This window comes from Cololabis saira, chromosome 12, assembly GCF_033807715.1.
Source record: "Cololabis saira isolate AMF1-May2022 chromosome 12, fColSai1.1, whole genome shotgun sequence".
In the NCBI taxonomy this organism is placed as follows: domain Eukaryota; kingdom Metazoa; phylum Chordata; class Actinopteri; order Beloniformes; family Belonidae; genus Cololabis; species Cololabis saira.
Genome location: NC_084598.1, coordinates 36,915,667 through 36,942,837, shown reverse-complemented (window position 1 = coordinate 36,942,837; position 27,171 = coordinate 36,915,667). Strand labels below are relative to the sequence as shown.

The following is a 27,171-nucleotide window of genomic DNA, read 5'->3' as shown; positions in this document are numbered from 1 at the left end:
AGAAACCCGCCGGCCTCTGTGCAGCTTCGTGCCATTCAGGTAGGAGTAACGATTTTTTTCGTCCTCCAAGGAGCTGTGGCCGGCGCGGTATTGATGGTGTCGGGTTGCGGCGGCGTCTCCCCGCCCCGCCCCCCTGCCCAGCTGACAGAAGGTAAGCTGTCAAGCTGCGCCTGACACCTGATCACAATCTGCGCAGGGAGACAGCGTTTCGCTTCCTCTCCCCACTTATTAATGTGACAACATTATTTTTTCCTTGCAGATTATTTTTTTCTTTTGAAAAAAAAAAAAAAAAAGGAAAAAAAGAAGACAGAAAAGGATTATTTTTTTCTTTTGAAAAAACAATACAAACACCTTTTTTGGTCTTTCTTACAGCCGTGGTGAAGGCCACGCCCCTCTCCCACCGGCTCATTTGTGGTGACGGCAGCGTTTCGCTCCCTCTCCCACTTTATTAATGTGACATTATTTTTTCCTTGCAGATTATTTTTTTCTTTTGAAAAAAAAAAAAAAAAGGAAAGAAACGAGAGAGGATTGTTCTCTTCTTTTTGAGTAAAGACGCCTATTTTTGCCTTTTCTCATAGCCGTGGTGACGGCAGCGTGACCCTCCCCTCTCCCGCCTGTATATTGGCGGTGACGGCAGCGTGCTCGCTGTGGTGACGGCAGCGTTTCCGCTCCCCTCTCCCACTGACACCTACGTGGTGATGGCAGCTCGTCCGCTCCCTCTCCCACCGGCACATCCGTGGTGACGGCAGCGTGACCGCTCCCCTCTCCCACCGACACATTCGTGTGGACGGCAGCGTGACCGCTCCCACCGACACATTCGTGTGGACGGCAGCGTGTCCGCTCGTCTCTCCTACCAGCACATCCGTGGTGACGGCAGCGTGTCCGCTCCCTCTCCCACTGACACATCCGTGCTGACGGTAGCGTGGCCGCTCCCCTCTCCCACCGGCATATTGGTGGTGACGGCAGCGTGCTCGCTGTGGTGACGGCAGCGTTTCCGCTCCCCTCTCCCACTGACAGATCCGTATTGGCGGTAGCGTGGCCCTCCCCTCTCCCGCCGGCACATTGGCGGTGATGGCAGCGTGCTCGCTGTGGTGACGACAGCGTTTCTGCTCCCCTCTCCCACTGACACATCCGTGCTGACGGTAGCGTGACCGCTCCCCTCTCCCGCCAGCATATTGGTGGTGACGGCAGCGTGCTCGCTGTGGTGACGGCAGCGTTTCCGCTCCCCTCTCCCACCGACACCTACGTGGTGACTGCAGCGCGTCCGCTCCCCTCTCCCACCGGCACATCCGTGGTGACGGCAGCGTGACCGCTCCCACCGACACATTCGTGTGAACGGCAGCGTGTCCGCTCCTCTCTCCTGCCAGCACATCCGTGGCGACGGCAGCGTGTCCGCTCCCTCTCCCACCGGTCGCTGTGATGGAGCGTTCATGCCCAGGGTGCATGGCCGCCCTGGACCCTGCGGATGACCAGGACCTCTGCGTGTCGTGCCTCGGCCCTGAGCAGCGGGGCCGTTGGCCAGCCTCACCTCATCTCAGCCGGGGTCTTCTCTGAAGCGATCGGCAAAGAGAGTGGTGGGGGCCCCCAAACGACGGCGGATGACGAGCCAGCTCTCCTCGAAGGTAGATCGCTTGGCTGCCGACATGGAGCAGATGAAGGCACCCCTCCTCAATCTGCAACCTGGTACTGGCCAGGTGGAACCTGCCATGCCAGAGTTTGCTCTGGGGTCGCCACCGCCGCTGCCGGAGGACGCCATATCCATTGCAGCCTCGGCGAGCCACTTCAACGTGTCATCAGGGGACCCGGCCTCACGGCGCTCGGGGTTCTCCTCGCACTCATCTGCCCAGAGCTCTCGGGAGGGGACGGTTTGTTCCTCCGTGCAGAGCATTATCCGCACTGCCCTGGCACACTTGCAGCCGAATGCACCGCGTGCGGAGGTGGCCTCTAGCGCCTTCCACAGGCGCAATCCTTCTCCGGTGGAATTCACATTCCGTCTTCGTCAGATTTTTTTGAGGGAGCTGCACTCATGCTGGAGAGATGTCACAGCCGGCTGATGACCGTGCTCTGACGACGATGGAGGACGCTGCTGTGGCTGGTCTCCACCACATGCCCCCCCCCCCCCCCCATCGAGCCCTCCATTGCAGCACTGATAGTGGCTCCTGATGAGGCTCTGAAGCCAGATCCCAAGTGCCCCTCTACCCAGAGTAGGGTTACTGATGGGCATATTTGTAAGGCTTATGAAACAGCGGCACGCATCGGCCGGCTGGGGAACACCCTTTCCCATCTTCTGCTGGCTCTCTCCACCTCCCTGCAGGATGCACAGGTGGAGGATTCCACACGGGACATGTGTGACATATCCCTACAGGCTTTTTGCCTCCCAAACGAGGGAACTGGGGCGGCTGATGTCCACCCTGGTGCACACGCGCCGTCATGTCTGACTGGCGCAGTCACCCCTGACGGAGACTGCTCGTAGGGTTCTTCGTCAGGCACCGGCAGAACCGGGGGAGCTGTTTGGGGCAACTGCCCTGGAAACTCTGGACCGCACCGCCCTGGCTGATGAGACCAGGCAGCGGCTGGTGTACCTTCACAGGGGTGCGGCCGCTTCCTGTACACCGGGAGGCCCTTCACCGGCCCCCGGGCCTCGCCCCCGGCCGCCTGCCCACGGCGGCCGGCGTGGCTTTCAGCGGTCTGTGAGTCAGCCTGCTGGTGACTTTCGCCCCCCTGTGCGCGGACCGTCCCACCAGCGTCGGGGCGTTGATCCCGACCGTCGCCCCCCCGGGACGCCCGGAGCCCGGGGGAGACGGCGCTAAGGCCACGGAGCCGGTCGTCAGCTACTTTTCCGGCAGCAGCTCGGTTACTGGGCTGCCTGCTCATTGGGCCCCGGGTGGTTTCCACCCTAGCCCAGGGGTATGTATTGCAGTTCCGACACCGGCCTCCTATCTCCGGCCGGGTTGAGATGACCATCGTCAGAGACCCGGCAAACATTCCGGCTCGGGCTCAGGTGTTGCCCGCCCTACTGGCCAAGAGCGCCATCATGCCGGTGGACCCCCCGCCGCGGCCTGGGGGTTCTACTTGAGCTACTTTCTCGTCAGCAAGAGAGACGACGGACGTCGTCCCATCTTGGACCTGAGGGACCTCGACGAATACATGAAGGTCCTGCCCTTCCGGAGGCTTGACCACAGCAGATGCTCTGCGTTGGTCAGGAGGAAGTGGTTTGCAACTGTGGACCTACAGGGCGCTTGTTTCACGTGCCGGTCGCGGCACGTCACCGGTAGTTCCGGGGGTTCGCCTACCGGGGCCACCGTTGTCGGTTCAGGGTGCTCCTGTGCGGGCTCTCCCTGTCACCGAGGATTTTTTTCATCAGGTGCGTGATGGCAACCCTTGCCCCTCTTATACCTTTGGGCCTGCTGTCGCTACGCCCCCTGCAATGTGGCTGGACAGCCTCGCCTGGATGCCAAGAGGCACGGGCGCAGGCTGGTCTGGGTTTCGCGGGTGTGTGTCTATACCCTTGCACCCTGGAAAGGCGGGACATTCCGGCTGAGGGGTGTGCCCTTAGGCGCTGTCCCCTCCCTGCCGGGAGGCTGTCATCAGTAGTCCTCCCGGGTCCGCACGCGCCACATCAACGTGCTGGAGCTCTGGGCTCTGCACTTCACACTAACATTTTTTGCAACTCCTGTGGGGGAGGCACGTGCCGGGTCGGTCGGACAGTGTGTCCACTGTTCCTTGATCGGCCACCAGAGGGGGCCCCGACTCTGCACAGCTGCTGCAGGTGTCCCGGGGCCTCCTAGCGTGGACAGCTCCTCGCCTGCCCGGCCTTCGGGCGATGTTCCTGCCTGGAGACAGGAACCGGGTGACGGACTCCCTCTCCCGGCGCAAGCCGCCTTTGCAGAGGGTCCTCCAGAGGGCTCACGGGCTCCTCTTGGTGGCCCCCTTCCGACCGGGGAAACATAGTTTCCACTGCTGCGGAGGCTCTGCTGCGACACAACATGACGCCCCCCAGAGGGACCGTCTTTTCCAGCCGGGGATTCAGGTTTTGCACCCCGACCTCGTCGTTTTTGGCTCTGAGTCTGGCCGCTGCGGCGCCCGACCCATTGTTGTCAGGCTGTCCTGAACCCGTCAGGGCTGGCATCTCGAATGCCCATGTGCCTCCCACCCGCCTCTGGTATGAGTGCGAGTGGGGGAGATTCTCTGCCTGGTGTGCAGACGGGGCAGAGGACCCTGTTCTTTGCCCCGTGGCCACGATCCTGGGGTTCCTTTCGGTCCCTCCTGGATGGTGGCCGTGCTCAGTCCACTTTAAGGGTGTATGTGGCGGTCATTTCATCGCAACATACCCTGGTTGAGAATGCCACCGTGGGGTGCCACCGGCTGGTTTCTCTTTCTCAGGGGGGCTCTGAGGCTGCCCCCCCCCGAGGAGCCCGAAGGCCCCGGTTTTCGATTCCATTCGATTTTTATATAGCGTCTAATACAACAGATGTTGTCTCTAGACGCTTTCCAGAGAACCTGAACATAAACGTACATATACACCCCGAGCAGTGTGGGACCTGCCCATGGTGCTAGGTGCCCTCTCTTCTCCACCCTTTTGGGCCCTTGGCCCGGGTGGGCCTGAAGTGGCTCTCTATGGAGATAGCTTTTCTCCTCGCCATGACATCGGCGAGTCGATGAGTTACATGCCCTGTCAGTCAGCTCAGGGGCTACGTTGTGGCCGAACGTGGCGTTCCTGCCCTAGGTCCTGCAGAGAGTGGGCCGAGCCCTTTGTGCCCCGTACGGGCCCTTGCTGCTCATGCTACCGCGCCTGTGCGACGGTCGGAGCAGCTTGTTCTCTGCCATGGTGGCCCCAACAGGGGGCGTGCTGTTTCTGGACAGCGCCGTCCCACTGGGTGGTGGACACCGTCGAGCACGCCTACAGGGCCAGTGGCCGCCCCTTACCAGTGGGGGTGAGGTGCCACTCGACCAGAAGCGTCGCAGCTTCTTGGCTGCCCTGCAGGGGGTGCCTCTGGAGGACATCTGCACCGCGACTTCATGGACGTCGCCAGACACTTTCTCCAGGTTTTACCGGATCAATGTCGCCACTCCCCAACCATTGGGCGTGGTTCTACTCCCGGGTCCTTCTGCCCCTGGTCAGTGAGGTATGTGACCGGGATCCTACGTGACATTGTTGGTATTGGTCATCCAGTGCTTACAGCACCGCCTGGCGGTCAGTAGGGACGAAATAGAACGAAAGTTACGCCTGTAACTACGGTTCTATGAGTCCCGGATGACCGCCAGGCCTGCCGGTCACTCCGAATCCTCGTGCTCTCGCGAGAAGATTCTAGGAGCCGATCCCATGCTGACGCCGGAAGATATACCCTTCCGGGGGTCATGCAGGGGTCACGGGTGACGTGACATTGTTGGTATTGTACTCGACATGCGCATGCGCGAGGGAAGATATCCAGTGCTTACAGCACCGCCTGGCGGTCATCCGGGACTCATAGAACCGTAGTTACAGGCGTAACTTTCGATTCTCATCATGGCGTTTAGGGAATAGAAAAGGATAACATTAATGAGTGACCAACATATACATACACAGCTGGAAACACATTGTGTACTTAGAGAACGCTCCCATGATCCAAAATGTGATCAGTGACCTTATTAGAAATAAACAAGAAGTTGCATATATAAAAATAAGAATACAAAATATTAAATATAACAGTAGACTCCAGAAATTGCATAAAAGAGCCCTAAATCTTCTGAAATGTGTTATATTTCCCTTTAACAACATATGTAAGTTTCTCTAAAGCAAGGCATTGCAGTAATCCCTCAACCCAACTCTGCCTACTTGGTCTGTGAACAGATTTCCATGACAGTGCAATTTTATGTTTAGCTTCTAGAAGACAAAATACCACCATCTTCTTCCTGCTAGCGTTCAAAGTACAACTTGCAGGGAAGAAATCAAAAATACAAAGCTTGTGACAAAGAGGAAGTTGCTTCTTGATGAACAGAGATATAATTGTGATAATCTCTTTCCAAAATGTTTGAATGAGGGTACGTTCCCAGAGGCAGTGAAACAAGCTACCTTTCTGTATACCACACTTCACAAAAGTATCTGGTGTATTACGGTAAACGCGGTGTAGTAACTCTAATGTAATATATGTTATCATCACGCATTTATATTGTAGGAGTTTGAACCTTGTGTTTATTGTTTGTACTTGGCACCGGTAACATATATCCTGCCATTCTTCTACAGTGATTCCTTCAGTAAGGTCTGGACACCATGCTAATCTTTTATCCACTGAGGATTCTTTTGATGCAGCTATAATATTCTGATAGAATTTTGAGATTAATCCAGCTGTTCCATCAAAACTATGTTTTCTAAAGAATTTAGACCAGGAAGGTTTATAGAGTTCTGTGTCTTTATTATGAAGCTTCTTATCTGAAGATACTTGAAGAAATGTTTAGAATCAATGCTAAACTTTTGGTTAACATCATTGAAACTTAAAAGAGTGTCATTCTCATACAGGTCTGAGATGTTACTTATATCTCTATCTGACCATAACTTAAAACCAAGGTCATTAGTGCCAGGTGTGACGTTTCTGTTCCACCAAATAGGAGAAAACTGGGATAAAGGAGCATTTTCCCCAAGATAACACCTCATGCCATACTATCAGTGCGTTGATAACAAAGGGGTACGCAGCGTTTTTTCAGAGTGGATACATTTATTGAATAGAGGTAGAGGTATAAGGGGATTTGGGAAGTTGTGAATTCCTCCATCTTTACCCAGTTCAACGGTGACAAACCAACATTATGCTCCTTTGCCTCGTAAACAGTGGATCGCTGGTGTCCACATGTTCAACACTATATAAGGGGGATTTCTAGCCACAGCTTCAGCTTACGGCCATACCAGCCTGAATACGCCCGATCTCGTCTGATCTCGGAAGCTTAGCAGGGTCGGGCGGGCCTGTATAGTACTTGGATGGGAGACCACCTGGGAATACCAGGTGCTGTAAGCTTTTTCAACCAGCAGAGGGCGCTAAAGCTCAATCTACCCACACATTTGTCAACGTGCTCACAGTGACCACTCACATCCAAAAGCTTTTTGCACATGCTGCAGGCACTTTAACTCCACCGTTTTTGTCCAAGTTCTAATGTTTTTCCATGTATAATTTAAATATCTAGGAATGAACTGGGTTTCTGCAGTAACTGCAATCAAAAGTCATCTGATTTTCATCACAAGACACAAAAATAGACAATGTGATACATCTGAAAACATAACTATGGTTAGGTGTATTTAAAAAAAAAAAAAAAACTTTAAACAGTTATAGTTCAGGAGGAAAAGGTGATCGGTAAATGATAATTGTGTTTCATCAGCTCACTGGAAAGATTTACAGTTGAGGTCTCAGCACTTGCATATGTTTGCAGTGGCACACGGAGGAGGAAGAGGAGGAGGAGGGGGAGGAGGAGGAGGAGGAGGAGGAGGAGGAGGAGGAGGAGGAGGAGGTTAACAATCCACCAGCTGCAGAGGTGTCAAAAGTATTCACATTCATTACTCAGGTAGACGTATAGATAGTAAAGTTTAAAAATACTCTGTAGAAGTTGAAGTATCAACTCAAGTTTTTTACTCAAGTAAAAGTATAAAAGTACTGGTTTCAAAACTACTTAAAGTATAAAAGTAAAAGTAATGTAAGGGGGGAAAAAGCCATTAAGGACAAAAGCCATTGAAAATGAATGCATCTTAGTATAATGCTAATATATTAAAGAACCATATATGTGTACTATTGAGCATTAACATGTGTTTCAGAGAGCAGCAGATATGATGACTAGTTGCCTATAAGTATTGTAATGGTGCAAAAAGTCAAACTTCAGAGGCATGTTATCATTTATCCTAACCTTTATTGGAATGTACATCCAAGTTTAGTTGCAGGAATCTGAGGGAACGGATGTAAGAACAAAACTGGACAAGAACATCTGAAACAACCACAACCAAATTCACTCTATCCGGATGGAGCAATTTAACTGGATAGTTTTTATTTAAAGGCCAAAATAAAATAGAGTTACAAGGCTGTTTTTAAAATGTAAGGAGTAAAAAGTACAGACAATTGCGTGAAAATGTAAGGAGTAGAAGTAAAAAGTCGTCTGAAAAATAATTATTCCAGTGAAGTATAGATAACCAAAATTTTACTTAAGTAAGGTAACAAAGTATTTGTACTTCGTTACTTAACACCTCTGACCAGCTGAGACTGCAGATGGATGTTTGGGTCCTCAGATGACTGTCAGCAGGTGGAGACAGGTGACTGCAGGTACTTTAGATGCTGCAGGTGGAGACAGGGCTCACAGAAAAATGTTTTAGCTAAGACTTATTACACTTTCTTTCAAATCTGGTCTGCAGCTGACATGTACGTATGACCTCTTGTATTAAGTGAAGATGAAGTCAACAACTGGAGGAGGAGTTTTGGATTGGAGGTTCTTGTTCTTTGAATCTTACAGACTTTTACCTTCAGTCTGTAGGTAACGGGTGAATCTGCACAGTGGAAGTTTCAGGCCGAGGTTTATATCTGGACCTGTGGAGGACTGAGGATATGTCATGTCACATGGCCCTGTCAGAGTCAAGTAAGATCAAAGGACATGATGACATCACACAACATGATGACATCACAGCAGCTGACTTCATAATAGAGTAAGTTCCATTTTCATTCACAGCATCACTGGTCACACATGAGTCTTGGCACAGAGATCCCTTCAAGACAAACTAAAAAACGAGTTGAGCTACACAGTTAACAGATTTCTCTTACAAGGACTGAAGAAACAACCAGACCATATACTTTGAAACAAAGTCTTGAAACGTCCCAATAATGTATTCAGAGGGTCTGGAGATCATTTAAAGGTGTTGTTGTCAAAGTTCATGCATCCACAATCAGTTTGCACAAATTTGACCAGCATGGGAGGGTCAATTGTTAGTCATTTGTAAAATATTTTATTTTAATTTGGTCCTAATAGAGACATGACCATCCCCACATGCTCAGTGTCATTGGGGGGGATTGTTCTTCTCTTGAAAAGGCAGATAGTTCCAGGGCTTAAAGTATTCCGGCACTGTGCCGGCGTATGGAGTTTGGTTTTTTTTCTCGGCGTGCAGTTTGACTGCTTTTTTAAAAAACTGCATTAAATGGTTGCTAATCAATAATTCCACCAATTAATTAGTCTGCCTGAGTTTCACCTTCCCTTATGACATTATGACCTTTAATTTAAAATATTCATATTTTAGATTGTAGTTAATCTTATACCCTGTCAAACACAATGACAACTAGCGAAACTTGATATCAAAAGCATCCATAGTGAAAAGGAAAATAATATTCAAATGATGTCATTTTTGTTGCTTGTCAAATTGCAGAGAAAAAAGTTCAGGTTCAGGATTTTTTTTAACTTTAAGCCCTGCACCTGTGAAGTAATGACAAAAGCTTGTAGGTGGAAAACTTTTGGAAATAGGAAAAATTGTCATTACAGTTAGTAATAACGATCCATGTGTCAAATAAAACACATACATTGTACTATATTTGGAGACTCTTATATTATTTAAATATACTTATACGAGGAAAAAGGTCCGTATTTGATTTTCCTTTTTTTGTTGTTTTGAATCGCTTTATAACCATGTGACATACACATTTGAAATCAATACAGGACTCAAATGAAAAAATAAATCAAGTCTAGTTTATTCATACAACATATTTAAAACAACCTCTGCTGACCAAAGTGCTGTACCTACTAAAACCAATTTTAAGACACACTTCTTTATTCTTCATTTGAACACTTTTTATATTTTAAATAAATGTTTACATTGGAAACAATTATTTTTCTTGGGCTTTTTTTTTTTGACAAATGGGAGACGGAACCACAAACTGATCTGCAACATGATTTTGATTTGTTGACAGTGAACATAAGAAGTTTACATAAAGAAGTGAACACAGGATTGATGAAAATATAAAGTTGAAATAAAGGAAAAAAAAACAGGCGTACGATAACAATGCTTCAAATACGGTTTATAGCTCACATTTCTCCTTCAGCATTTATGCTTTTTTTTGTTTTCTTTAATGTCAGAAGAAATATGAAGAGGAACTGGATCAAAACAGAATTTGAGACAAGAAGCAAAAGCACAAAGTGACACCCTTTAAAAAACACTATATGAATAAAAGAAAAAATAAACAGTTAAACAGACACATTTTTCCAACTATGATCACACATAAAATACAAATAAATGGTGAACATTTCTAATTTCATAAAATGAATTACTTTGTTGAGTTTGTGTCACTTAGGGGTGCAACGATTGGTCGGCGTTGTCCACAGAAATAGATGATAAAATTGTCTTAGACGACTATTGTCGGCAAAAAAAATGAACAGAGTGAGGCATGTCCCTCCCTTTCTATCTATGCTGAGAATTGCACATGCGCAATAGAGTACAGCGCACGGTAAACAATATGGCAGCGACAGATGCAACATCACAGTCTGGCAGTAAAGATCATTTAAAGATGTATTTTTGAATGAAGTGTCCATCTTTAATGTCTTGAATTCATAATTAGTGCATGATTCAAACAATCACATGGAAAATTTAAATAAAAATAAGAGCCATTTAATAATTTCGAGTCATAATGTCATTAGTCGACTAAGCATTTCAGTAGTAATTGACGAATCGACTATCAGAATAGTCGTTATTTGCAGCCCTAGTGTCACTCTAGTCCCAATGTACAAATGCAGAAAATTAAGCCACTTTTTTTTCTCTGCAAGATAACCCCAACTCTCCATCCTGTCTCCCCCCCACTTGTCACGGGATGGATATATTTGATTAGTCATTGCAGCCATTATGAGGGACGGGCCCCCGTCATTTCAAAATGACTAGTTTGGACGCCCCAACATTTACCAGGTAAATGTCAGTTCATTCAAAGCCTCTTTCACCAAACAATCTATTCTACCTGATCAATAACAGTACATTCACACCATTGAAAGTCACCTCCAGGCTTTCCTGATTATCTACAGAAATTCACTGCACAAAAACGTAAACAAAAGTAGTTTAGAACCTGCTTCATCAACCGTCTTCGCCAAAAGTTTACGACGCAAATCAGAGACATAGTTTGTCTTCACTGGTACTTCTGGTTCTTGTCATGGCGGCAAGTTCTCTCAGTAGAATTTCTTCTGCAGAAACACACATGCAGGTACAAACACGCCAGTGAGACATCAACATACAACAATATCGGTTGTAAGACATAAAATAAGGTTTTCATATCTTTTTACCCGTACCTGTCTTCTTGCTGTAGAGAAAATAAAGTACAGTTACTCTTTTGACCATCAAAACGTCAAATGTCACAGTAATAGTTAGTCTTGAAATTATTTCATATAAGCTTCTATATAGACGTTATGGTGTTATTATGTTATCCCTCACTAACCTGAGTTCAGGCGAGGCAGCATCACAGCCAGAATTGCCAACAGTATGAACACCAAGAAGACAAGAGCGAGGTTCAACATCCAACTGGATGGCTCTTCCGTGGAGAAAGCAGATAAAGAGATGTGACAATCTGCCACCACCAGGTGGTAACTGACAGTACAGCAAGAACTGAGATACCGCGACCTCTCCTTACCTTCAACCTCCAGGATGAAGCTCTGCCTGATGGGCACTCTCAAGGACTGATGGGTGACGCTGCACGTAAACTGCCTCCCCGAAGACTTCAGAGACGCCTGCAGGTAAAAGAAAGCCGCCACGGAGAAGGTGCTGTCCGTGTTGTGTTTGTGGCTGGACATCAGGATATTCTCCAGCATCACGGGAAGCGGCGCACCGACCCGCTGACGCGACGCTCGCGGGTCCTGCTCATACCACGTAATGTCCACATCCAGAGGATAGTAGCTCTCTGCCTCACACATGATCTTCTGCTCCTTCCCCTCCTCCATCACCAGAGTGGGACCCACGTTGAGAGAAACCCGGGGCGGCTCTGAGGACACGAGGCACGACAATTATTACTGTTGATTAAAAAATTCATAATTATTTGTGCATGTGTGTATTTCTTTACTTGCTGGTGTAATAACAGCAAAGCGTGTTGATTTTAATTTTCAATCTATGAGTAGTAAAGGATGAAAAGAAACAGTTTACCTACAGGCTTGCTGTTTTACTTTGCTATTAAAAGCACAATCTTATATTCCTGTTACACAATATAGTGTGTAACAGTATTAAAACAGTAAAGTAAATACTAATTATCCTCATAATGTAAGAAAGAAATACGTTTACTTGGGTGACCTAAAAAAAAAAAATGTTTTAAATCTTCACCTGTAACACAGGACACCTGAAAAATCTACTTTAATAGGCAAGGCAAATGTATTTATATAGCACAATTCAACACAAGGTAATTCAAAGTGCTTTACATCGACATTAAAAGCGGCAAGACATAATTAGACAGTAAATAACAAATAAGTTACGGTATTTAAAAAAATTAAGAATAGAAAAGAAGTAAAATGATAAAAAGCACAAGCTGTTAAAAATAAGGGCAGTAGACAGTAATACAGTGACAAAGCAATTGTACACTATTATTTCTGACCTTATCATGGGATGATAACTTTTAAAGAGCTTAAAAATCACTTTAATCAGTTATTGTTTTGACCTTTTTGGGCCATTGACAAAACGAAGCACATCAACTGGCAATTTCAAGACAATGAAAAGATAAATAATGTTTTCAATTTCTGTCAAATGATCGTCCTAAATGTTATTATGGCATTTTTATTTGGGACATATTTTGTGCGTGATAGCTTATTAATCTACATCTACTGATAAAGGTAATAAAATTTAACAGATACCTTATTATATATTTATATGTAATTAATAATCATCACTCTGTGACTGTTAATCATGTCCTGCTCAAGGCTTCTTCACTCCTAAAGGGGAGTTTTTAACCTGCCATTGTTTATGTAATAATTGATCGGGGGTCATGTTCTGGCCCTGAAAGATCCTAGAGACAATTGTGTTGCTTTATAAATAAAACGGAATTGAAATTGAAATCAGAGCTTCAAATATTAATAAGATCATTCAGATCATTGCTTAGTCTGTGACCTGTGACTTTTCTCCCACCTTCAATGTGCAGATTGACGTCCAGACTGGCAAACAGTGGAACGACAGACACGGAGCAAATGTAGGTTCCTTCGCTGATCATCTTGGTGAAAGGCAGCGTGTACGAGGCGTCTCCTCCCGCCAGGCCTTTCAGCGCCACACCGGAGCCGTGGGTCTGCCCTGAGCGGCTGACGTGGCTGAAGAGCCTGGACCTCTCTCCGCGGTGCTGCCGGTGCCACTCCAGCGTCACGTTCGGCCCGCGGTGATCAACGGCAAACTGGCAGTGGAGCTTTTGCTCCGACCTCAGGCGGGCGTTCACTACTGGAGTCTGGGTTTTGATCACCATGGCAACTGTGGAGAGACACGGGACCAATACAGTGCTGCACAGAAACCCATTTACAACAGGACACAAGCTTACTTGTAAAAAAAATAAATAAAAAGGGTGATTAGTGAAGTTTGGGGAAATGCTTGTAAAACATACAGGACTGTGTCAGAAAATGAGAATATTGTGATAAAGTCCTTTATTTTCTGTAATGCAAAAATGTCATACATTCTGGATTCATTACAAATCAACTGAAATATTGCAAGCCTTTTATTATTTTAACATTGCTGATCATGGCTTACAGCTTAAGAAAACTCAAATATCCTATCTCAAAAAATTAGAATATTCTGGGAATCTTAATCTTAAACTGTAAGCCATGATCAGCAATATTAAAATAATAAAAGGCTTGCAATATTTCAGTTGATTTATAATGAATCCAGAATGTATGACATTTTTGTTTTTTTAAATGCATTAGAGAAAATAAAGAACTTTATCAAATTTTCTGAGACAGTCCTGTATATTCAGTCAATTTTCATTTTGCAAAAAAGAGCCATAAGAATAATCAGTAGAAAAGAGAGATCCAACAAACCATTATTCCTTCAGTTACAACTGTTGAAATTTCATGAATTAGTAGACTATAGTATTTTGAAAATTATGTTTAAAGCCCATAAAAAGAACTTTATCAATCAACATTTAGAAAAGATTTGAAAAAAGAGAAAGCAAACTTAAAAGGAACAGAGATCTTTAAAAAAAACAAGATTCAGGACTAAATTGATGGAACGTTGTGTTTCTGTGAAAGGAATCAGTTTATGGAACAATCTGAACCAAGAAACCAAAGAATCCAAATCAAACATTACATTCAAAAGAACAATTAAAGCCAGTATGTTAAAGAAATATAATGAAAAATGTTAGTTAAGTTTGATTGACATACCCATAGCCGGCAGGCATTTTATTTTATTTTAGTTTTTTTATTTACTTAGTTGTTGTTTTTTAATTTTTTAATTTACGTTCTTTGTAAATTGACTAAATTGAATTGGGAAAAAGGGGCAGATTAAGATTCTTTTTCTTTCTGCTCCCTTTCATTCACAATTTAGGAATTTAGGGTATTGAATAGTTTGTTGTTTTATTTTTGAATGAAATAAAGAATAAATGAAATGATAACTGAGTGGAAACACCACAACGTCAGCTGCCTCAATGTGGCTTTTGATAATATTTTCAGAATAAAAGCATCTTGTTACGTGTCTTAATGAAAACATGTATCTTTGAGGAGTTTACCTGTCGTTGGAAGAAGCTCTCTGTCAGAAATAGCCGGCCAGCTGCGGTAGTCCTGCTGTCCCGGGGGACCCTGGTCAGACGGGTGTCGTAGGAAGCCGGTGACCGTGAAGACGCCCTTGCTGTGTTTGAGGGTGCAGCTGAACCAGCGGTTGTACCCCAGCGCTCCCTGGACAGGCCAGCGGACGTGGATGCCCTCGGTGCTGTACCTGCGAAGTTCACACTCCAGGTCCTCCGGTTCCACACCCTCAACATATCGCCGGAGGTCCAATTTGGATGCTACAAAAAACATTGCTAGAATTAAGGGGATTCTGTCTAAACAAGACATGGAAAAACGTATTCATGCATTCATTTTCAGTAGGTTGGATTATTGCAATGGCATCTTTACAGGCCTTAAAAAGAAATAAATCAATCAGGCAGTTGATCCAGAACGCCGCTAGAGTTCTTACAAACACCAGGAAACTGGACCACATTACACCGGTCATGAAATCACTACACTGGCTTCCAGTGAGTCAAAGGATAGAGTTTAAAATCTTACTTCTGGTCTACAAAGCACTGAATGGTCTTGGACCAAAATACATGCTGGATCTGTTAGTTCCTATGAAGCTCCCAGACCCCTGAGGTTCATCTGGATCTGGTTTGTTCAAATCAAATCAAATCAAACTTTATTTATAAAGCACCTTTCATACAAAAAAAAATGTAACACAAAGTGCTTTCCATAAAACATAAACATAAAATGTATTAATGCTCCCCCCCGCCCTCCCCCTCCCCCCCTCCCCGCAGACACACAGACAGACACACACAGACACACGGTGCAGACATGGCTAGGCACAGAGGATCCAGGTGAGGAAACGGTAACGGGGAGCCGTCCACGCCAGGAGGTCTCATAGCCCGCAGCTACAAGGGGGGGGGGCCCACAGAGACCATCCCGGCCCGGACGGAAAGAGGAGTCCACACCACAGCGGTGAAGCCGTGGTGCAGAGCTCCACAACCATCCAGGCCAGAACCACCCCCAGGACGACCCCCTGCAGGCCAGAGTCACTCCCAGCATGGAGGCTCCCCATGAGGAAACACTGGAGCTAAAAGCTAAGAAAGCAGGATAAAATACACTAAAAGAGTTTTAAAAAGTATAACATAACATAAAATCCTAAAAGTATGTCTAAAAAGCAAGACATTAAAAACTAAAGGAATAAGACAGTAAAATGTATAAAATAGACCATAAATAATGACTAAAATATTTAGATAAAACATTAAGATAAAACAATGAAAATAAAATATGATAAAAAAGGATAAACTAAATATAAAACAGAGCAGTAAGATCCAATAAAAATAAGGGTGAGCATAAGAAATTTAAAAGAGTTAAATGAGTCAGTTAAAAGCCTGATTAAAGAGATGGGTCTTGAGCCTCTTTTTAAAAACATCAACAGTCTCTGCGGCCCTGAGGTTCTCCGGGAGGCTGTTCCACAATCGGGGACCATAAAAACTGAATGCCGCCTCCCCGTGTGTCCTGGTTCTAACTTTTGGTATGGTTAAAAGGCCAGCACCGGAGGACCTCAGGGTCCGTGAGGGTCGATAGGGTAAAAGTAGTGCAGACAAATAAGAAGGCCCAAGACCATTAAGACACTTAAAAACTAGTAAAATAACCTTAAAATCAACCCTGAAGCGCACGGGGAGCCAATGCAGCGATTTTAAAACAGGTGTAATGTGCTCCCGCCCTCTGGTCCTCGTCAGCACGCGTGCGGCTGAATTCTGTAATAATTGTAGATTGGTTCTTTTTGGGAAGACCAGAGAGCAGGGCGTTACAATAATCTAAACGACAAGAGATAAAAGCATGCATTAGCACCTCCGTACTAGCCTGAGAGAGAAACGGGCGGACTCTGGCTATGTTCTTAAGATGGTAAAAACCTATCTTTGTTATGTTTTTAATATGTGGAATAAAAGTGAGCTCAGAGTCAAAAATCACGCCCAGATTTTTAACTGATTTTGAGGGTTTAAAATCCTGTAACTTTGGTAAAAGTTTCTCTCTCTGGCCTTCAGGACCGATGAGTAAAATCTCTGTTTTGCCCTGGTTGAGCTGTAGGAAGTTTGCTGCCATCCATGACTTGATGTCTAAAATACAGTTAAAAAGGGCATCAATTGGCCCAGTGTCATCAGGAGACACGGCGATGTACAGTTGCGTATCGTCAGCGTAACTATGGAAGCTGATGCCGTGTCTCCTGATGACGTCCCCAAGGGGCAGCATGTACAGATTAAAAAGAGTTGGACCTAAAATTGACCCTTGGGGAACCCCACACCTTATCTTATAGATTCCTGAGGAACATGTATCCAAACTTACAAAGAACCTTCGATCAGTGAGGTAGGACGTGAACCATTTAAGAACAGTACCAGAGAGGCCGACCAGGTGCTTCAGTCTGTTTAATAAGATGTGATGGTCTACTGTATCGAAGGCGGCGGTTAGATCCAGCAGAACCAAGACTGTGAGTTTTTGGTTATCTAAATTGCACCTGATGTCATTTAAAATCTTTAAAAGTGCTGTCTCTGTACTGTGGTTCATCCTAAAACCGGACTGATGAGCCTCTAAAATCTGTGTTGAGTTTAAAAATTCATTCACTTGGTTAAAAACAAGTTTTTCTAAAATTTTACTTAAAAACGGTAAGTTGGATACAGGCCGGTAGTTATTTAAAACATTGGGGTCCAACCCACTCTTCTTCAGAAGGGGCTTCACCACCGCCATTTTAAAGGCGGTGGGGAAGACACCCGTCTGAAGAGAACAGTTGACAAAGTACAAAAGCTGTTCCTCAAAGAATTCATAGAGTGTTTTAAAAAACGGTGTGGGAATGGGGTCTAAAAGGCAGGTTGTGGGCTTTACCTTGGAGAAAACTCTACAAAGTGTCCCCGCATCAACCAAGGCAAAAGTCTCCAGTGTTTCCTCAGGTAAAAGCATTGATCCAGGTGTGTTAAGAGTTAAAATCTGTTGAGATAAAAGACTGGATCTAATGTCATCAATTTTACCCCTGAAGTGGTCTGCAAAATCCTCACAGTAACGGTCTGTTGCTGTTTTATGGGATCTGTCAGGGTTTCCATTTGTTAAAAAATCTATTGTGGAGAATAGGAATTTGGAATTGTTTTTGTTATTTAAAATTAAGTTTTTGAAATGTGAAGTTCTTGCTTTTTTAATAGTATTATTGTAGTTTTTAAGGAGTTGGCATAAAATTTCATAGTGTATGGTTAATTTTGATTTCCTCCATCTCCTTTCAGCACTCCTGCAGTTTCTTTTTAGTTTCTTTATTTCCTCAGTTCTCCATGGGGGTGTAGGTTTTCTGCTAATTCTTTTGGTTAAAATCGGAGCCACTGAGTCCAGCGTTGTTTTGAGTATTTTGTTAAAATTTTCAACGATAAAATCACAGGGTGCTGGTAAAATCTCTGCAGGAGTGTTCTGTAAAATCTGTTGTGGTTCCCAAGAACCAGAACCAAGCAAGGTGAGGCAGCGTTCATTTATTCTGCTCCTCACCGGTGGAACAAACTTCCTGTAGACCTGAGGTCTGCTCCAACTGTCAGCTCCTTTAAATCAGGACTAAAAGATAAGATAAGATATCCTTTATTTTCTCCCTCAGTGGGGAAACTTATTTGTTGTCAGCAGTACACACATATAGGGGAGGGGTAAAAAGACTGAAAAGTCAGAAATAAAAAATATATAAAAAAATACAAAATATACGTATAAAATATGTATAAACACAGGATATGAACAGTATATACAGTTAAACAGTGCAGAAAAGCAGGTGGAGTGTTGTGAGGTAGATTGGCAGATATTGCACATCTTATGTTATTGCACATATTATTGTCATATTATTGTCTGTTGGCTACTGGGAGCAGGCGTGGTTGTGAAGTCTGATGGCAGCGGGGAGGAAGGACCTGCGATGCCTCTCGGTGGTGCATCGTGGGTGACGAAGCCGGTCACTGATGGAGCTCTCCAGGGCTCTGACAGTCTCATGAAGGGGGTGGGAGACATTGTCCATGATGGAGGACAGCTTACTGAAGCTACTCTTAAATTAAATACTTACTTGCTGTACTCTACTGCCCTTATTTTTAACAACTTGTGCTTCTTATTATTTTACTTCTTTTCTTTTTATTATTTTACCTCTTTTCTTATCATTTTATTTCATTTAGTTGGTATTTAAGCATACTCTTAAATTAAATACTCTCTGAAAACTGCAAATGAGCAGAGGTGTCAAGTAACGAAGTACAAATACTTCGTTACCTTACTTAAGTAGAAATTTTGGTTATCTATACTTCACTGGAGTAATTATTTTTCAGACGACTTTTTACTTTTACTCCTTACATTTTCACGCAATTATCTGTACTTTTTACTCCTTACATTTTAAAAACAGCCTTGTTACTCTATTTCATTTTGGCCTTTAAATAAAAACTATCCAGTTAAATTGCTCCATTCGGATAGAGTGAATTTGGTTGTGGTTGTTTCAGATGTTCTTGTCCAGTTTTGTTCTTACATCCGTTCCCTCAGATTCCTGCAACTAAACTTGGATGTACATTCCAATAAAGGTTAGGATAAATGATAACATGCCTCTGAAGTTTGACTTTTTGCACCATTACAATACTTATAGGCAACTAGTCATCATATCTCCTGCTCTCTGAAACACATGTTAATGCTAAATAGTACACATATATGGTTCTTTAATATATTTGCATTATACTAAGATGCATTCATTTTCAATGGCTTTTGTCCTTAATGGCTTTTTTCCCCCTTACATTACTTTTACTTTTATACTTTAAGTAGTTTTGAAACCAGTACTTTTATACTTTTACTTGAGTAAAAAACTTGAGTTGATACTTCAACTTCTACAGGAGTATTTTTAAACTCTAGTATCTATACTTCTACCCGAGTAATGAATGTGAATACTTTTGACACCTCTGCAAATGAGATATGTACCTGCGGTACAAAAGCAACTTGTGCTTTTTATCATAATTTTATCTCATTTTACTGTTCAATTGTGTCTTGCCGCTTTTAATGTCGATGTAAAGCACTTTGAATTACCTTGTGTTGAACTGTGCTATATAAATAAACTTGCCTTGCCTTACAACAGAATCAGACAAAATAAAAGAGCATGTGTTTGACTGAAATTCAATCCTCCTGTAACTTGCAGGGCCTCACCTGTGAGCAGGAAGGTGATGGCATCTGGATTAATAGGAGGGTCCCCCTTTTCACCAAACTGCAACATTGCCTGTCTTGGAATGAGATGTGTCTCCACATGTCCTTCCTGGTTCACAGCTACTTGTTCATCAGTAAAGCGACAGGTAAGCCATGATATCCGATGGACACCCTGCACACCTGAGTGGACGCACAAGGAAACACTGCTGTCAGTCATGTGTCCCTAAAATACGAAACCAAGTCCAAAATAATATAATAACCCTGTAATAAACTTACCTGCTAATAGATAAAAGTGAACAATAAACGTCCACACTTTAACCATGGCGACTTGTTGGCGATCACCTTTCTGTGTTTGACGAGCTGCAAACTTTAGTGCAAAACACTTTCACTTTCATTTTGCAGGAAAAAAAAACTTTACATGCACCACATGACGAGAAAATACGTCACCATGCGGCGAAATACTTTAAAATTGAACAAAAATATGCTTCTACAATACAGTTATTTAGTAGCAGCATGCTTTTTTACTGTTGTTAGGTTGATGGTCTTTTTTCTTTGGCAAATAATATAGACGAAAGGTATATAGACGTCATTAAAAAATTAATCCAGCGTTCTTGCTCCAAATACTTACTACTTAAGTTAATACTAAACTTAAATCCAAGTAGATCTCATGTATTGAAGTAAGATACTTTTTTAAGACGCCACCAAAACTGCAGTACATATTTTTATGTTGTTATGACGGCGTCCGACCACGTGGCCGCAGTAACCTGAACCGGACAGCAGATGGCGCTGTTTCACAGCATTTCGTTGTTTGTGAGCCGACGATAAAATAGTAGTAGAAGAAGAAGAAGCTCAGATAGCAGCCACATGAACTTTCTTTTTTGAAGTTTCTATGACATGAATTCATGTATTTCCGTATTTACCATGGTATTTGGGGGTTTTCCTGACATTTTATTTTATTTTATTTTGTTTTATTGAGAGAACAATCAAACCTATTAAATTGAGATTGCATAAAGGGAAAGGAAGAAAATAAATATAAAAAGAAATAAATAAAAACGAATGAGGGAAAAATAAATAACGAATGAATGAAAAATGAGTATTTAAATAATAAATAAGGAAGGAAAATCATATTGACAAGTACAAGGGGTTCAGGATAAACTGACAGTTGTAATCAGAGTATACAATTCAAGGGGAGTGACATGAATGTATGTCTATGACATGAATGTATTTCTGTATTTACTATGGCATTTTTGATTTTTCCTGACGTTTTATTTATTTAATTTTTTACTTTATTTAACAGGAACAATGACAAACTCAGATGTAAACATAAGTACATCAGATTGAGAGAACAATCACACCTCCTATTAAATTGAGATTGCATAAAGGGACAGGAAGAACATAAATAAATAAATATAAAAAGAAATAATGAGGGGAAAATAACTAAACGAAAAATGAGTACTTAAATAATAAATAAGGAAGGAAAATCATATTGACAAGTACAAGGGGTTCAGGAAAAATTGACAGTTGTAATCAGAGTATACAATTCGACTGCAAGGGGAGTGACATGAATGTATTTCCGTATTTACTATGGTATTTTGGGTTTTTCCTGACGTGAAAAGTCAGTGCAGACTTTTCAGAAATGGACGCTGTAACGTCAGCTTCACATATCTTCCCAAAGATCAAAGAAACTAATTTTAAAATTCTTCAGTTGCAGAATTTCTGAAAAAAAGATTTAAGTTTGAAGTTGACCTTTTGTAATGAAACCGGTGAGACATTAGAACATGTTTTTCTCATGGGGATGAGGTTTGGTTTTCTTGTATTCAGCAAAATTGGAGATATTCTGTTTTTAGTGTGTGACTTTGAAATATCCAAAGTGACCATTAAACTTCCCACCTTTTATCAGCAAGTTTTGTTACAGTGGAAGTTGCTTTTCAAACATAATTTCAGTCCTCAATGTTTTATTATGGAACAACAGTCATATTGAGGACAAGAACCAGCTGTAGAATTGTTCAAATTCTAAAAGACAAACACACACAAAATAGCAAATGATAAATGATAGCAAATTGTAAAAAAGATCAAACCTTCTTTTTCTTTCTTAGATGTAGTTCCTATGTCTTTATTTTTAAAAGTGTCTGATCAAATTGGTCCTCATATGGTCAAGATAATAAACCTCCCTGCAGTCCGGCGTTGTCCCCAACTCTTTCAAACAGGCAATTGTGAACCCCATTTAAAAAAAAAAAACATTTTAGACGTATCAAAACTTTCTTTTATGTTTAAAATACTAGAAAAAAGTAGTCACTGAGCAGCTCAGTGCGTACCTGCAGGATAATTATTTATTTAATGCACTTCAGTCCGGTTTTCGGAAAAGACATTGGACTGACACGGCTCTTCTGAAAGTCTCCACTGATGCGTTGCTGGCTGCTGACTCTGGTCAGTGTACCGTTTTAGAGTTGCTGGACTTGACAGCTGCTCTGGATACAGTTGATCATGTGATCATGATCCATATCTGGAACAGTGCTACAGTTGTTTAGTTCTTATTGCAATGGCAGAACATTTAGTGTCTTGGAAAATAATTATCAGTCGGATTCTAAAACGCGAAACTCTAAAGCGCTTTGTGACTTTGTGAAACTTTGTCTCATTGGTTTCTCTTTTCTCCAGTTGCATTTTTCCCTCTCCAATCCCAATGGTTTCCTGTCATTCTTTAAATTGTTCACCTGCTGGTGAAGATGATTCTTTACACATTTTAATTCTTTAATAATTTCCTCTACACTGAAAAAAATAAATCTAAGCGCATGTAAATATAACATATTTAAATCTGTGATATTAACAATTAAAAATGAAGTGTGTTGCTTTACATGAATACATCTAGTTTTGAACTTAATCTGCATTTGTTCAAAAGACAAGACATTGTGAATTTTTTCCTTAACAAGCAGTATTTATGTAATCTCGGGCAATCTTTTCATTTACACACAAATAACAAGCAATGATCTTGTTGTATTTACCTTTCCTTTGACAATTTAATCTATTGTGCAGATTGACCAACGTTTAGATGAAACATGCTTTATTTGTTTAAGTAGAACACCACAGTAAAAAATATCTTGCTTGATCTACTTAAAACTTAAAAAACAAAATTCATTTGCAAGTAAAGTCAACTTAATTTTGATAAATAAAGTAAACTTAACACAATTAAGTTGACTGTACTTGCAAAATGTATTATTTACATACAAAAAATTAAGTAGTTTATACAAAGACTAGTCTTTCTTGATCTACATAATAATCTCATGCAAAAAGTTGACTTATTTTTTTTAAGTAGATCAAGCACAATATTTGTATCAGTGTACTTTTACCTTGGATCTGTTAGAGAATTGTCTAATTCCAAGGTTTTCTTGTCTTCCAGTTATTTGTCTTCTCCTTTCAAATGTAAGAACAGCTGCTGTAGCTGCTGCTGCTCTATCATAAGTTATTTAAGGGTTTCATCCAGTTTTCTGTCCCCCAACTTCTATTTGGAAAAGTGCAATTTGGGGCACTTGAAGCCCTGTCTTCCAAGCTGAGTGGCTCCAGCAGATCCCAGGAACATTACTAGAGATCTGAATTGTGGTCAACTGGTATTGCATGATAAACTCTGGAGTGACAAAAAAAAGTTTGTGTACAAGACATACAGGACTGTCTCAGAAAATGAGAATATTGTGATAAAGTCCTTTATTTTCTGTAATGCAAAAATGTCATACATTCTGGATTCATTACAAATCAACTGAAATATTGCAAGCCTTTTATTATTTTAATATTGCTGATCATGGCTTACAGCTTAAGAAAACTCAAATATCCTATCTCAAAAAAATAGAATATTCTGGGAATCTTAATCTTAAACTGTAAGCCATAATCAGCAATATTAAAATAATAAAAGGCTTGCAATATTTCAGTTGATTTGTAATGAATCCAGAATGTATGACATTTTTGTTTTTTTAATTGCATTACAGAAAATAAAGAACTTTATCACAATATTCTAATTTTCTGAGACAGTCCTGTATGTGAGGGTAGTCTGACAGTGGTTGGGCAGGCAGTAAAAGAGACAGATGGCTTTTAGGTGTAAGTGGGACTGCGTGAAAGATCAGGCCTGAGGCAACTCTTGTGGTTTATCGGTTGACAAATGAAATCAGACAGGAAGTTCCATGGACTATGATGTTTGTGAATGACAGTACAGGAGTCTCACTGTGTAAAGCAATGGGAAGTTTAGAAGAAAGATGAAGAAGAGAATACAGTCAGGGTGGAGTGGCTAGAGAAGAGTGTCTGGGGTTATCAGTAAAAGAAGAGTAGCAACAACAGTAAGGATAAAAGATATCCAACACTGTCATGACACCAGCCCTTTTGTACAACTTAGAGACAGCAGCACTGGAGGCTGCAGAGATAAAGACATTAAGGTTTTCTTTGGAAATGATGACAATGGATATAATTTAGAACAAGCACCTCAGAGGAATAGGAACACAAAGCCGGAGATTCACAATTAAGATGGTTTGGACTCATAAAGGGCCGTCAAGCAGGAGAAAAATAGGAAGGCCAAAGAGAAGATCTCTGGATGTGGTTAAGGGAAAATCTGAATAAGAAGAAGAAGTAAACGAATAATGATTTATTTTCATTTTATCATTGTCACATTTCAAATAATGATTTTAATTCATTTATGAGAAATTGTATTTTCTGTCTGAGAAAGCACCAGAGACTTTGGATTAGACGAGGTGAATAAGTGTTGCAGTAATTGGTGCAACTGCTTTGAGTGACTCAGCAGTCACATAGTCCACACCCCTTTATTTGTATATAGTAACTGGAAATGAAAAGGGATGGAATATAACACTGGGGGTGGGAATAAAAACTCTAGAAACACTGCAAGCAAAGGTTATCTCCCACGTCGTCACCTTAAACTGCACTACTGTTTACATTGTACTGTTTACATTGTACCACTTACTGCTAAGTGTTTACAACTGCATTCTTGCACAATCTTGTAGGACATTTCATCATATTCACTGCACCACTTTATACTGTACATCAGCATTGTACCATTGGTTTTTACTTATTGCATTTCACGGTTTTAATTTAATTACAATTTTTTTTTTCAATTTTTGAATTTCATATTTTATTTGTTTATTTTTTATTTATTGGATTCTCTGTTTATTCTATATTTATACCTATATGCCAGCATCAGGGTGGACAGATAAGAAAGAATTTAATTGCACAGAAAACTTGCTCTCCTGCTGTTTAGGACAATAAACACCTTGAATCTTATCCTATACTTACTTCAGCTGATTACAACAACTATATGTTTTAGTGTTTCAATCAATTTCCTTTTATCTTTATTTGATACTGATCACATTTTAAATGGTTTCAGACTCTACTTTATTAAAGGAAGCACACAAGCCGATCTATACGGATGTATTTCCTTTTTTTTCCCACAATATGTTTATTGTCATTTTTTACATTTACATTTTTACACCATTCTCAATTCAAACATAAATAATTATATTGGAGTAACCAATTGGGAGGAAAAATAAAATAAATAAATGAAATATAAAATAAAATAAATAAAAATGATATTCTCCCCAATGTTTTCAGGTAAATATTGCACTTTCATCTGTCATAATGTTCATATATGGTTCCCAGAGTTCGACAAAGTCTTTCCATTTTCCCTTAGCAATGTACGTCTTTCCAGTCCAATACAGTTAGAAAGCTCCCTTATCCACATTCTCAATATTGGATCTTCACACATTCCCATTAGCAGTGAAATCATGTTCCATTCAAACATTTAGTACAGACATCTGGAGTGTTAGCATTCATATGGTGGAGTTCAACTGGGGTTATTTACATTCTCATTAACCACTTATATTGAAGTAGTCGAAACCTTGTGTTAATTGTTTGTTTTTGAGCTTTTAAATATGCATCATTCCAATCTAATTAATCAATATCTTCTTTCATATCAATTTCCCAAGCATTTAATTTATCTATTGCTGATTCCGTACAGTGTATAATGATGTATTTCTAGCAACACATTTGGATAACGTTTATATATCTGTTTTCATATTACACCGGTCATGAAATCGCTACACTGGCTTCCAGTGAGTCAAAGGATAGAGTTTAAAATCTTACTGCTGGTCTACAAAGACCTGAATGGTCTTGGACCAGAATCCATGCTGGATCTGTTAGTTCCTATGAAGCTCCCAGACCCCTGAGGTTCATCTGGATCTGGTTTGTTGTGGTTCCCAAGAACCAGAACCAAGCAAGGTGAGGCAGCGTTCATTTATTCTCCTCCTCACCGGTGGAACAAACTTCCTGTAGACCTGAGGTCTGCTCCAACTGTCAGCTCCTTTAAATCAGGCCTAAAAACATTACTGTTTAATTAAATACTAACCTACTGGACTCTACTGTCCTTACTTTTTAACAACTTGTGCTTTTTATTATTTCACCTCTTTTCTTATCATTGTATTTGTTATTTACTGTTTAATTGTGTCTTGCTGCTTTGAATATTGATGTAACACTTTGAATGACCTTGTGTTGAATTGTGCTATACAAATAAACTTGCCTTGCCTTGTAGACCTGAGGTCTGCTCAAACTGTCAGCTCCTTTAAATCAGGGCTAAAAACATTACTGTTTACTGAAGCGTACTCTTAAATTAAATACTTACCTGCTGTACTCTACTGCTCTTACTTTTTAACAAATTGTTTCAGATCTGTTTTCTTCTCAGAATAAGTTTAGGCATAGGATTGCTTCTCTTCTATATATATTTTATATAATTATATAAAATATTATTTATATAATATATATATATATATATATATATATATATATATATATATATATATATATATATATTATGTAAATATATATTCATATAAATTATGAGAAAAGAAGGTAAAATAATAAAAAGCACAAGTTGCTGAAAACTATGGGCAGTAGAGTACAGCAGGTACACATCTCATTTGCGATTTTCAGAGAGTATTTAATTTAAGAGTATCCTTAAATATCAAATAAATGAAATAAAAATATAAGAAAAGAGGTAAAATAATAAAAAGCACAAGTTGTTAAAAATAAGGGCAGTAGAGTACAGCAGGTAACTATTTAATATTTAATTTAGGAGTACGCTTCAGTAAACAGTAATGTTTTTAGCCCTGATTTAAAGGAGCTGACCATTCATATATATATATATATATATATATATATATATATATATATATATATATATATATATATATATATATATATATATATATATATATATATATATATATATATATATATATATAATATTTGATTCCAGTATCAGTGACTAACTAACCATCCCCCCTTCTCTCCCCCCGCAGGGTTCTTTGTTGGGTCAAC

At 41.5% G+C, this 27,171-nt stretch overlaps 1 protein-coding gene and 1 pseudogene across 1 annotated transcript in view; one reads left to right on the top strand and one right to left on the bottom strand.

The window, feature by feature from the left end:
- LOC133456413 (tapasin-related protein-like) overlaps nucleotides 1-20,203 on the bottom strand; it is a 28,662-nt gene extending 8,459 nt beyond the window's left edge. Inside the window, exons 1-6 of the mRNA XM_061734888.1 lie at nucleotides 20,089-20,203; nucleotides 19,816-19,992; nucleotides 14,649-14,924; nucleotides 13,073-13,402; nucleotides 11,598-11,945; nucleotides 11,406-11,498 (exon numbers count right to left, since the gene is read on the bottom strand). Coding sequence (XP_061590872.1) covers nucleotides 11,406-11,498; nucleotides 11,598-11,945; nucleotides 13,073-13,402; nucleotides 14,649-14,924; nucleotides 19,816-19,992; nucleotides 20,089-20,134 — 1,270 coding nt within the window. The 5' untranslated portion in view covers nucleotides 20,135-20,203. The remainder of the gene's footprint in view (nucleotides 1-11,405; nucleotides 11,499-11,597; nucleotides 11,946-13,072; nucleotides 13,403-14,648; nucleotides 14,925-19,815; nucleotides 19,993-20,088) is intronic.
- Nucleotides 6,864-6,986, top strand: LOC133457579 (5S ribosomal RNA; annotated as a pseudogene).
- Nucleotides 20,204-27,171: the final 6,968 nt, after the last annotated feature.